Source organism: Cynocephalus volans, chromosome 5 (genome assembly GCF_027409185.1).
Source record: "Cynocephalus volans isolate mCynVol1 chromosome 5, mCynVol1.pri, whole genome shotgun sequence".
Lineage (NCBI taxonomy): Eukaryota > Metazoa > Chordata > Mammalia > Dermoptera > Cynocephalidae > Cynocephalus > Cynocephalus volans.
The window spans coordinates 52493273-52505611 of record NC_084464.1 but is presented as its reverse complement, the minus strand read 5'-3'; the positions used below and the strand labels follow the sequence as shown (position 1 = coordinate 52505611).

General features: G+C 50.1%; 1 protein-coding gene across 1 annotated transcript; it reads left to right on the top strand.

Annotated features, from left to right (window-relative positions):
- TREM2 (triggering receptor expressed on myeloid cells 2) lies at positions 1-11004 on the top strand. Its single transcript, XM_063098295.1, has 6 exons — positions 1-40; positions 1778-2128; positions 3463-3553; positions 4312-4505; positions 5057-5242; positions 10940-11004. The coding sequence occupies exons 1-6, from the start codon at positions 1-3 to the stop codon at positions 11002-11004; spliced, it is 927 nt and encodes a 308-aa protein (XP_062954365.1).
- The last annotated feature ends 1335 nt before the right edge of the window (positions 11005-12339 follow it).

Genomic DNA, 12339 nt, shown 5'->3' with positions numbered 1-12339 from the left:
ATGGAGCCTCTCCGGCTGCTCATCTTGCTCTTTGTCACAGGTAGGATCCCCTTCCTCGCCTGTGATGCCTCTTTCCTTCTCCTTCCTTGAGCATATGGTTGGGGGAGCGGGGAGCACTGAGCCAAACTATGAAGGAGGTTGAAACCCTGGGCGTGCCCAAGCACCCTGTCCTGCACCCCTCTTCCTCCCTCCCTGGTACCAAACCTGCCATTAGATTCTCCCTGCAGTGGAAATATGAGGGGCTGGTGGACTCTGGCCACCTGGGAAGGAAAGGGGTGCTCACACTGGCATGTCAGGCACCAGCTAGCAGTTGGGGGAAGTTTTGAGAGCACTGGTAAGAGCCCCTAAAATTATACAATTCTTAAGCATAAGACCAGCCTCAGAGGAGTGGCAGCGTGGGAGAGGGAAGGAAGGAGGAAAGCACCTAGGGTTGTAATTGACATCTTTGAGGAACCCCCGCCCATGCTCTGAAGGTTCTCTTGTCCTCAGCTCCTGAAAGGAGGCGAGGGGGCTGAAGATTTCTTTTCTTTTCTTTTTTTCTTTTTCATTGTTTTTGTGACCGGTAAGGGGATTGCAACCCTTGGCTTGGTGTCGTCCGCACCGCACTCAGCCAGTGAGCGCACTGGCCATCCCTATATAGGATCTGAACCCGCGGTGGGAGCGCCACTGCACTCCCAGCGCAGCACTCTCCCGAGTGAGCCACGGGGTCGGCCCAAGATTTCTGTTGCTCAGTTGGGGAGGATTGGCATGCCTAATTACTGCACACTACTGCTCTTCCCATTGGGAGAAAGGTACCTCTTTCTCCCCCAGAGCAATACTCAAACCTGGGCTAGAGGTGAGGTGATACCAGTGGAGTCTTTTTCCTGCAGCTTCTTAGCTGGAGGTGGAGAGGGAGAAAGGTGCGGTGGGTTGGTCTGCCCGGAGGCTGAGGGATAAACTAGGTGAAGTGTGAAGAGGAGCACTGCCCATCAAGTCTTCCTAGTTTCAAAAAGCAAGCCACCAGCTCCCTAATCCTACTTTTCAAGTTTCTGTCCAATAAGTTGAAGATGGGGTGAAGGGAGGAGGGCTAGGAGAGGAGGAGTGGAAGCAGAGGGCTCTGGCTGATTCCCCTGCAGCCCCTGCCCTGGCAATAGGATGGTGCTCTAAGCCCATCTCCCCCATCCCAAGGAAGGTCCCCAAAATAGCAGCCTCGTGTCTCCCCCAAAATAGCTTTGAGACGAGTCCTTCCTGAAGGGGGAACAAAGCCACAGAAATAGGGAAGCTGGAAGCCAAAGGTCAGGAAAGAGCATGATGTAGAGTTAGTACAAGTGTGGGCGGCTGCAGAGCAAGCAAACGTGGCTGGGGCAGGGAGGGGTGCTCAGCCCAAGCCCCCGTGGAACCAGCCCCAGGCCTGAGAGGGTCACTAGCCCTGCTCTCTTGAGGTAGAAAGTGGAGAAAAGAGGTTCTGGTCACATATGACAGGGAGAAGATGTGCGGAATAGAACTGGAGGGGACTTTAAGGACAAGTGTCTCTGGAAATAGGTCCAGAGAGGGTCTGTTGCTCCTCCAAAGATGCCCAGCAAGTCCAACAGTGAGAAAGCCAGACCCGGGACCCAGGTTTCCTGGTTCCCAGTTTCCCACAAACACATGTCTGGGCTATGCCACCTTTTCCCAACTTGTATAAGAATCTCATCTCCTCAAAGGCAGGATTTCTGTCTGTTTGGTTCACTGCACATAGTAGGTGTTCAATAAATATCTGGTAAATATATGAAGGAATGAATGAATGTCTCCTCCCCAGAGTTGTCCCAAGCCCACAACACCACGGTGTTCCAGGGAGTGGCAGGCCAGTCTCTGAAGGTCTCCTGCCCCTATGACTCTGTGAAGCACTGGGGGAGACGCAAGGCCTGGTGCCGCCAGCTGGGCAAAGAGGGCCCATGCCAGCGTGTGGTCAGTACACACAACTTGTGGCTGCTGTCCTTCCTGAAGAGGCGGAACGGGAGCACAGCCATCACAGACAATGCCCTGGGTGGCACCCTCACCATTACACTGCGGGATCTTCAAGCCCATGACACAGGCTTCTACCAGTGCCAGAGCCTCCATGGCAGTGAGGCCGACACCATCCAGAAGGTCCTGGTGGAGGTGCTGGCGGGTGAGTGGGGCTGCTGATGGCACCTCTGGCCTGTGCCTGGGCCAGGCCTCACGTTTTAGACATCTGTGTGCCAGACCACCCCCTGGGCTCTCAGAAATCCTAGGAAAACTCTCAGCGTGGGTCTTGTTCTACCACTCAGGGCCACCATGGATGGTTGTGCAGGTTGTTCACTGCACAAGGAAGCCAAAATCCAGCCCGGGCTCCTCTTGCCAGGCTGTGCTCCCTGGTGCAGAGCTGCATTACCTGCAGGAAGGGCACCTTTCTCTAATTTGCATTAAGGCACTATCTGATCTAGCCTTGGCCCTGCTTCCCCAAACAGCTTTATCCATTTGACAGCAGTTAGTATGTGAACACGATAGGTGGTCTTTAAGGAGTAGGAGGATATTAATTTATTACCTCAGACAACTGGACCTATGGACCTATCAACATAAATTAAGTACCAGTCTGGGGGAGAAAAACACCCTAGAAAGAAATACTGCTTGTGCTGGGCAATGTGCCTCACTTCTCTGGGCCTCCACTTCCTCAGCTTTAATGGAGATAATGAGTCTGTCCTGCAGACTCCACAGGATTCCTGTGAGTTCTTGGGAGTGGGAGGGAGGGAATAACTCTGCTCCAAGCCTCCCGATACTGAACTGACTTCAGATCTTCGTATCAGGCCTGAGTGGGTGAGATAGGACAGCTCCTTCCCACCCCTGAGCTTTGCATAGGGACCACCCTCCAGGAAAGCCTCTACTATGAGAAACTGTGTCCCAAAAGACAGATCTGGGGTTACAGATCCTTTTTCTGACCCCCCCCCTTTCACAATTTCTCCCCTCAATAAGGCCCTTTATCATAGACATGAAGGTCAAGGTAGCATTTCCCTGAGATGAGGCGGCCCGGGGAGACTGCCAGTCCTATATACAAACCCCACTTCCACCATTTTTCTAATGGGGGGGATGGTTAAAGAGACATGAATTTTCGGTCCTACCGTGCTCGAAGGCTCAGCCCACTCCCAAGAGGGTAGCAGGAAAATAATATAATAATAGCAATCATAGCTTAGTAGACAGCTTCAGAGTTTACATAGGATTTAGAATACATTCTTTATTCCACATGCTCTTCACAGATGCTGTGTGATGGGAGGGTGGGAGTTGTCGTTACTGAGCTCCTGTGAGGTGCTAGGCACTCACTGAATCCTGGCAACCCTGTTGTTAAGGAGGTGTTCCTAAATGTAGGCTCAGAGAGATTAATGAATTGATCCACCAGAGCCCAGAGGGCCTCACCCCACCCACAGGGATTCTCGCCACTAAGGCAGACTGCCTCGAGGAGGACGGGAGCTGCAGCTCTATTTCCCACAGACCCCCTGGATCACCAGGACACTGGACATCTCTGGGCCCCCAGTGAGTCTGAGAGCTTTGAGGCTGCCCACGTGGAGCACAGCATCTCCAGGTATAGTGATGGGTCCACCCTGCAGAGACTGGCTTGGGGTGGAGGGTGGGGGTCCTGGAACTACAAATTCTAAGACAATTAGAGCAGGAAAGGGCCTGGATATATAGTCTTGCCTAAACACCCCTCCAACCAGCTAGTATGGGTTACAGTGACTGTGCCAGTTGTTAAGATATTGAAATATCTCCATAACAGTTTGTAAAGAGCTGCTATTCTAAGATTCCTGAATAGACAGCCTCCTGCCCCTCCCCTGGCAGCCCCCAGACATCCCCACAATTCAGCAACAATGAAAGTTTGAAAGTTTCAGTGCTTTGGTACAAAACTGGGATCCCAGATCCCTGCTCCTTTGATAGGACCAGAATAACTTCTGACTAGTTGACACCTGTGTGCTGGTGTTTAAACACTGTTATTATAACCCGAGTGCATGCACACATGTACACGCGCGCGCACACACACACACACACACACACACACACACACACCATGGCATATCACTGTGTACAGCAGAAAACTGCTCAGTAAGGGAAGGTAATGTGTTTAAGTGCACTCAGCAGGTAAGTGGCAGATCCATGCCTAGAACTCAGGTCTCCTGACTATGCGCTCCTCCAAGACCCACAAAGCCCCATCCCAGGGATGGTGCTAGATGAGGAGGTATCCTGAGCCCCTAAAAAATCCTGGTTTTTCCCCATTCCCTCTCTGAGGGCAGACTTCAGTCTATAGGCCACCTCAAGGCTCCAAACTGACCTCCTTGTCTCTCCAAGGAGCTTCTCAGAAGGAGAGATCCCCTTCCCACCCATTTCCATCCTTCTCCTCCTGGCGTGCACCTTTCTCATCAAGCTTCTAGCAGCCAGCGTCCTCTGGGCTGCAGCCTGGCACAGGCAGAAGCTGGGGACACCTCCGGTCAGTGGGCTTGACTATGACCACAACCCAGGGCACCAGCTCCAGACCCTGACAGGTGAGCTGACAATGGCTGGGGGTGGACCCAGCAGGAATGGAACACGGGGCTGAGAAAGGCCAGGTGAGAACTCGGTCTGTTGCAGGGCTGAGAGATGCATGACAGAAGAAGTCCCCAGATGGGAGGAGAAGTCCAGGAGATGTGCGGTCAGGGACCACCACAGCCTGCATGCTCAGTCTTCAGCCACCAAGATTACCAGTTCTGCTCTACCTGCACCCTGCTTCCCCTGGCTCCTGGAAAGAGAGATGTGTGTGCATGTGTTCGTGCATGCGCGTGTGTGTGTGTGTCTGGGAGATGGGAAAGTCACCTGTCAACTTCTGGACATTGGACATTAAGCACTCACAAATAAATCCACTTTCATATCTAACTGGTTAGTTTGGGGCTTCATGAAGGTATTCTCTTTTGTTACAGAGCTGGGAGAATGAATTTAGATGAGGAAAAGACAAAAGATTTCTATACTTGAGGCCTAGAGTTTTAGGATACCATATAGTTCCATTCTCACGGGCTCCAGTCTGGCTAGTCAGTCTTTTTCTTCTCTCTCCCTTCGCTAGATCTAATCACCAACCCCGCCTCCTTCTCTGGAATTTCCCCAGTATCTATACTCCTGCCGCTCTCCTCCCACTGTGTTCGCCCTCTTCATCAGCTTCCCTTGGATTGCTGCTGGCCTGCTGCAGGCCCTCCTCGGCCTGGCACCCCCGATCCACCCACCCACCCACCCAAGGCCATCCACCTCCCAGGTGAGTTATCCATTCTTCTCCTTAGAACTTAGCTTTCATCATGTTACTTCCCTTCCAGAGAAATAGCAAGGGTTTGAGTCACAGAGTACAGCATGTCAGAGCTGGGAGCTGACAATTTAAGCCCCTCATCATATAGAAGGGAAACTGAGCCTCAAAGAGGGAAAGGGACTTACCCAAGTTCCCCAGGAAAGCCTGAAAATCCAAATTTCATTTAGCATTCAAGGTGCCTTTTCCTCTAGCTCAATCCCACTTATTCATTCATTTAGTCAACAAAATTGTTTTTAAGCATCTAGTCTGTGCCAGGCACTATTCTGGGCACTGCAGATACAACAGTGAAAAAAATAGACAAGAGTTTTGCCCACATGGAGCTCATGTTCTAGTGGGATGAAGGAGGAGACAGACAATAAACACAATAAATAAGTAATCTGATAGTATGTTAGAAGGCAAAAAGTGCTGAGAAAAAAACTAAAATAAAGCAAGGTTAAGAGTATTGGTGTAGAAAGGTTGGGGGATGATGCCATTAACAGGGGGATCAGAAGGTTCCACTTGATAATCTCTTGAAGGAGGGGAGGAAATGAGCCCCCAGGACATCAGGGGGAGGAGTATTCAGAGCAGAGGGAACAGCAGGGCAGCTTGTGGACCTCAACTCTCTCTTCAAAACATACCCACCACCCAGGCCAAGAGTAAGGGGAAAGCCGGGGTGAGACTTTCCTGACGGAGAGCAGCAGGGAGGAGGAGGGAACGAGGCAGCTACATCCTCAGGCTCTCTGTACAGGGCCTCAGAGAGGTGGACACCCAGGAGCTTCTCCGGTCATGGCCACATGGGGCTGCTTTGCCACCTTACCCGGGCTTGGACACCTGAGGTTTTGAATCACTGGGAAGGAGCCCTTGGCACGACCCTTATGTTCCAGCCTCACGTCACCACATCACCCCTGGACCCAGCCACGCCCCAGCACTGCCTTGCCCACCCCTGCACTTAGCTGCTCCACTGGTCCCTGCCCTGGAGCTCTGGGACTCTGGTCCAATCTGTGTTTCCTTGGCCTCCTTGACTGAGGAGCACACTGAACTTCCTCATTGCACCCTGGGTCAGTTGCCTCCTTCCCACAGATCTAAGACTGAGCTGAGCCCCAACTGAAACCTTTCCACCTACTATCAGTGGGCACAAATGCTGATGAAATGGGCATGGGAGGCTCCCCAGGGCATGTCTGGCACTTGAGCACGGTGGCGGTCCCAACCAGAATTGAGATGTCCTCCTTTTGTGAGCTTGGCCTTTTCTCCTTCCTGCTATGCAAGGTCAGAGACATCCACCTCTGGATTGGAATCAGTGTTGGGATCCTTGCCTTGGACTCTCTGAGGGCACACTGGACTATGGGGAGTGAGAACATTTGGTCTCAGATTTTAACTCTGCCTCCTGCTAAGACACTTTAGGCAAATTTCTCAACTCCTCTCAGCCTCAGTGTCCTCACCTGTAAAAATAAATAAATAAATAAACAAGCAAACAAACAAATGAATAAATAAATAAAACAAAACCCCTCCTATTTCACAGGGCTGATATGAGGTTAAAAGAAATAAAATTTCTGAAAGTTTCTGGCCAGGCATCTGGCCCACAGCAGGTCCTCAATAAGTGCTGGTTTCCTCCATCTAATGTTCAGTAACATGACACCTCCCTGGAGGCCAGGATCCTGCCTGGTCACCTCTGTTCCAGTACCCAGCAGCAGACCATAACCATCTGAGGCACTCAGTTAAATGCTGAATACAGTTCCCCTCTTCACACCACACTCTCAGGTAGCTTGTTAGTATCAAAATAACTTTCTTGTAAGGAAATCAAAGAAAGCCTGTTACGTATTGGTAAGACAGATAAGAGGGTACCTCAAAATTTTGTGAAAAAATGGAATTCAAAGATAATACTAATCTTTCCATAAAGTTTTTGAAGACCCCTTGTATAAGTACTTCCGCATCACCCACAGGGTGACCCACCTGTCAGATTTTCCCAGGACTTTCCCAGTTTTAATATGGAAAGTCCCATGTTCCAGGAAACCTCTCAGTCCCAGACAAACAGGGGTAGTTGATCACTCCATCACCTGCTCCAGTGAGGCTCAGCTTAACCCATTAGCCAGCTTTCTCAGGCTCCTGGTCCAAGTTTTCCATTCTCAGCTCCCTTGCTCCCAAAGGAAGGAAGGAGAAAAAGAGGGAGGAAGAAGCAGAGAACAGAAGGGAGAAGTGAGGGAGGATGGTTTTTCCAGTCCCTATTCTAGGTCTTACTCTCCAGATCAGGGCAATGTGTCCCTCCCCTTTATCGCCGCTGCTGCTCTAGTCTCTCTGACCACTAGTGTTTCTCCCTAGTGTCCAAGGTCAGTCAGTTTATTGCTTACATTCTGTCCAGATTCCCCAGAGCCCAATTCCCCAGGGTGACATGAATGAGGGTCAGATGCCTCCTGTGCAGGCAGTGGGTTTGCATCATAGGAGAGGAACCCGCAAGTTATGAGACTTGGAGTTTCTGTAGAGCATCTGTCATATTGGCCCTTCTTCCTCTCTGGAGAGAGAAAAAGACTGAGTGAGAGTGAGATCAAGAACGTGCTTTACTCTGGAATGTAAACAAATCTCCATGAGGGAAGGGGACAGACACTGTCTCTGGAGCATATGCTGTCTCTAGCTTCCAAGGCATGTTTGCCATTCAATTACTATTGAACAAAGCATAGGCAGTGCCCTTTCCTTCTTTCCTAGGGCCTTAAAGCCCTAGGGCCCCCAAGAAAAAAAGAAAGAGGAAGGGAAGGAGGGAAGGAGGGAAGGAAGGAAGGAAGAAAGGAAAGAAAGAAAGAGGAAAGGAAGGAGGGAAGGAGGGAGGGAAGGAAGGAAAGAAAGAGGAAGGGAAGGAGGGAAGGAAGGAAAGAAAGAAAGAAAGAAAAAGAAAGAAAAGAAAAGAAAGAAAGAAAGAAAGAAAGAAAGAAAGAAAGAAAGAAAAGAAAGAAAGAAAAGAAAGAAAGAAAGAAAGAAAGAAAGAAAGAAAGAAAAGAAAGAAAAGAATCCCCCAAAAGCCCCCCTGGCCTGGCTTGACCTGCCTCTAAGAGAACCCCCTGGCCTGGCCTTCCCAGCCACTAATGGTGCTCCTGGCCTGGCCTCCTCAGCCACTAATGATGCCCCTGGCCTGGCCTCCCCTAGGGCCCCCAACAAAGAAAGGAAGGAAGGAAGGAAGGAAAGAAAGAACCCCCATAGGGCCCTCCTGGCCTGGCCTGACCTGCCACTAAGGGCTGTCCTGTCCAGGCCTGCTACTAAGGGCCCCACTGCCACTAAGGGTAGGCCTGGGCAGGCCTACAGAAGAGACCCACTGGCTTGGCATGCCTCAGTGGCCCTGTTTTAGTCCGTTTTGTGTTGCTATAACAGAATGCTTGGAACTAGGTAATTTATAAAGAAAAAAGAAATTTATTGTTTACAGTTTCTGAGGCTTGGAAGTACAAAATCCATCTGATGATGGCAACAGTGACCCAGTGGTCTCACATTGCAAGATGGTGGAAATAGAAAGAGCAGAGAAAGACTCTCATGTGCTCTTCTTTTAAAGCTCTCAGAACCACACCCCTGACCACCATTTTTAATCCACTCACTATGGTATGGTCTGCCCCTGGCCCCCCAAAACTCATGTCCTTTTCACATGCATTCATTTTATCTCCAGTCTTAACTTGTTTCAACTCGTGAGTCCAAATTTCAAATTCCCATCTGTGAAATCAATACAAGTTATCTACTTCCAAGATAAAGTGGTGGAACAAACATAGAGTAAATATTCCCATTCCAAAAGGGAGAAATAGGCCAAAAGAAAGGGGCATCAGGTCCTAAGGAAGTCCAAAATCTAGCAGGACAGGCATTAAATCTCAAAGATGGTGAATCATGGACTCTGAGTCCATGATCCATGGCCTCTGCATGCTGGTATGGCAGTTGGGTCCCCAAGTCCTCAGGCAGCTCTGTTCCTATGGCTTTCCTGGTTGCAGGCCACACTTCAGCTCTCCCAGGCTGTCGTTCCACTCCATAGCTCCACACGTCCATGGTGGTCCTGCTCTCATGGCTCCACTAGACATGGTGCTGATGGGGTTTCTCTGCTGCAACTCTGACCCCATGTTCCCACTTGGCATTGCTCTAGCAAAGGCTGCCTGTTGCGACTCTGCCCCTGTGACAGATCTCTTCCTTAGCCCCCATACTTTTCCATACATTCTTTGAAATCTGGATGCTGGCTCCCAAGCCTTTCAAGCTCTGGCATTCTGTGAGCCTGCAGACCTAACACCATGTGGACTCCACCAAGGCTTCTGGCTGGTATTTTCCAAAGCTGCAGGTCCATCCACACCAGGGGTCAATTTAGCTACAGCTGGAGCAGCCAAAGCAACCAGGGTGCTAGTGCTAGAAGCAGTTTCCAAAGGTGGCCCTGAGCAGTGAGGCCATGGAGGGCTCCTGGAGCCAGTTCCACAAGACCATTTTGTCTCCCTAGATCTTTGGGTCTGAAATGAAAGAGTTGGCCCTAGAGGCTTTTGCAATGCCTTCAGGGCTTTTTTCTCCTTCTCTTGATAATCCTGTTCTTTTGTGTTAATCTTCTAAAACCATTTAATTTTCCTTCTGAAAATGCTCTCTGCTTCTCTAACACATGGCCAGGCTCCAAAATTTCCAAATCTTTACACTCTGCTTCCCTTTTAAATTCTGCCTTTGCTGCCACAACTCAGAGTAGGCTGTTATAAGTAGCCATGCAGCTTCTTTAATGCTTTGCTGCCTAGAAATTTCTTACACCAAATACTCTGGTTCACAACTCTTAAGTTCCAACTCTCACAAAGTCCTAGAGCATGGACACAATGCAGCCAAGTTCTTTGCCAGTTCACAGCAAGGGTGATCATTGCCCATTTCCAATGAACTCCTTATTTCTGAGACCTCCTTTGAATGGTCTTTACAGTCCATATTTCCGTAAACATTCTGCTCACCACTGTTTAACCGGTCTCTAAGGCATTCCAAACTATTCCTCCTCTTTTTCTCTTCTTCTGAGTCCTCCAAACTCTTCCAAACTTTCCTCAACACCCAGTTCCAAAACCGTTTCCACATTTTCAAGTGTCTGTTATAAGCACCACCCCACTCCTGGTACCAATTTTCTGTTTTAGTCCATTTTGTGTGGCTATAACAGAATACTTGGCACTAAGGGCCTCCATGTCCAGGCCGACTATTCAGGTTATCCCTGCTGCTAATGGCTCCCCTTCTGCTAGGGGCCTGCCAGGCCTGCCCCAAGTGCTTCCTTTGCCTGGCCTGGCATTAAGGGCTCCCCTTTCTGGCCTGCTCCTAGGGCTCTCCTGGCCTAGCCTGGCCTGCTCCTAGGGCTCCCCTAGCCTGGTCTAGCCTGTCCCTAGGACCCTGCTGGCCTGGCCCAGCCTGTCTCAAGCCAAGGAACCCCCTGACTTGTTCTGGGCTGTCCCCAGGGCCCTGCTGGCCTGTCCTGGCCTGGAATTATGGGTCACCTCTTTCCCAGCCTGATATGCTGCTGAGGGCTCCCCTTCCTGGGCTTCCCTTCCACTAAGGGCACCCATGGCCTGGCCTGACCCTAGGGACCCTGTGCCCTCACCTGCCACTAATGGCTGCCCTGGCCATGCATGCTGCCAAGGGCTTCCTACCACTAAAGGCCCAAGGAACCCACTGGTTGCCATGCCATAGGGCCTACCTTTACTGGTCTTCCCCTAGCAAACCAGTGCCATAAGGGCCACCCTGCTACTAAGGGCATCCCTGCCACTAAATGCCCCCCTTGACCAGCCTGTCCTTGGGCCCCTTTGGCCTGTCTTGGTGCTAAGAGCCCCCTGGCCTTCCCTAAAATCAGCTGGCCTGGCTTGTGCTGCCACTAAGGGCCCTCTTTGAATGGCTTGGCCCACAGCCCCCTTGGCCTGCTTAGTGCTATGGCCCCCTGGCTTGGCCTGCCTACCTGTCAGAGACCCCCTGGACTGGCCGGGACTGCCCTGGGGATCTCTCAGAAGCAGGTCAGGCCAGGAAAGGACAGCAGGCCCAGCCAGTGGGTCTCTTCTGTACACCTGGTCAGGCTCACCTGTAGTGGCAGTGGGGCCCTTTACAGCAGGCATGGCCAGAGCACCATTAGTGGCAGGCCAGGACAGGGGTACCCTGGGGGGGGGTGTCTTTCTTTCTTTCTTGGAGGCCCAAGCAGATGCCAGGCCAGGGGTGCTGTTAGTGGCAGGGCAGACTAGGAGGGACCTGGGCAGGCTACAAGAAGGAAAGAAAGAAAGAAGAAGAAAAGAAGGAAAGAGAGAGAGAGAGAGACCCCAAAGGAAGAAAGAGAGGGTGAAAGGAAGGAAAGAAAGAAAGAAGAAAGGAAGGAAGGAATGAAGGAAAGAAGGAAGAAATGAAATAAGAAAGGAAGGAGAGAAAGAATGAAAGAAGAAAGGAAGGAAGGAATGGAAGAAGGCAGGAAGGAAGGAAGAAAGGAAGGAAGGAAGAAAGGGATGCCTAAGGAATGATGGAAAGAAAAAAAGGAAGCAAGGAAGGAAGGAATAAAACAAAGAAGGAAGGAAGGGAAGAAGGCAGGAAGGAAAGAAGAAATGCCTAAGGAAGGAAGGAAAGAAGGAAGGAAGTTAGGAAGGAAGGGATGTCTAAGGAATGATGGAAAGAAAAAAAGGAAGCAAGGAAGGAAGGAATAAAACAAAGAAGGAAGGAAGGGAAGAAGGCAGGAAGGAAAGAAAAAATGCCTAAGGAAGGAAGGAAAGAAAGGAAGGAAGGAAGTTAGGAAAGAGAGAAGGAAGGAAAAAAGAAAGGAAGAGGGAGAAAAGGAAGGAAGGAAGGAAGTTAGGAAAGAGAGAAAGAAGGAAAAAAGAAAAGAAGAGGGAGGAAAGGAAGGAAGAAAAGAGAAAGAAAGAGCCCCAAAGAAAAAAGAAAGGAAAGAAGGAAGGAAGGGAAAAAGGAAGGAATTAAAGAGGGAGGGAAGGAAGAAAGAAAGAAAGAAAGAAAGAACTCCAAAGTAGAAAAGAAAGAAAGAAGGAAAGGAAGAAAAAAAGAAAGAATTCCAAAGTAAAAAAGAAAGAAAGAAGGAAGGGAAGAAGGAAAGAAGGAAAGAAAGAAAAGAAGAAAGGAAAGGAAGA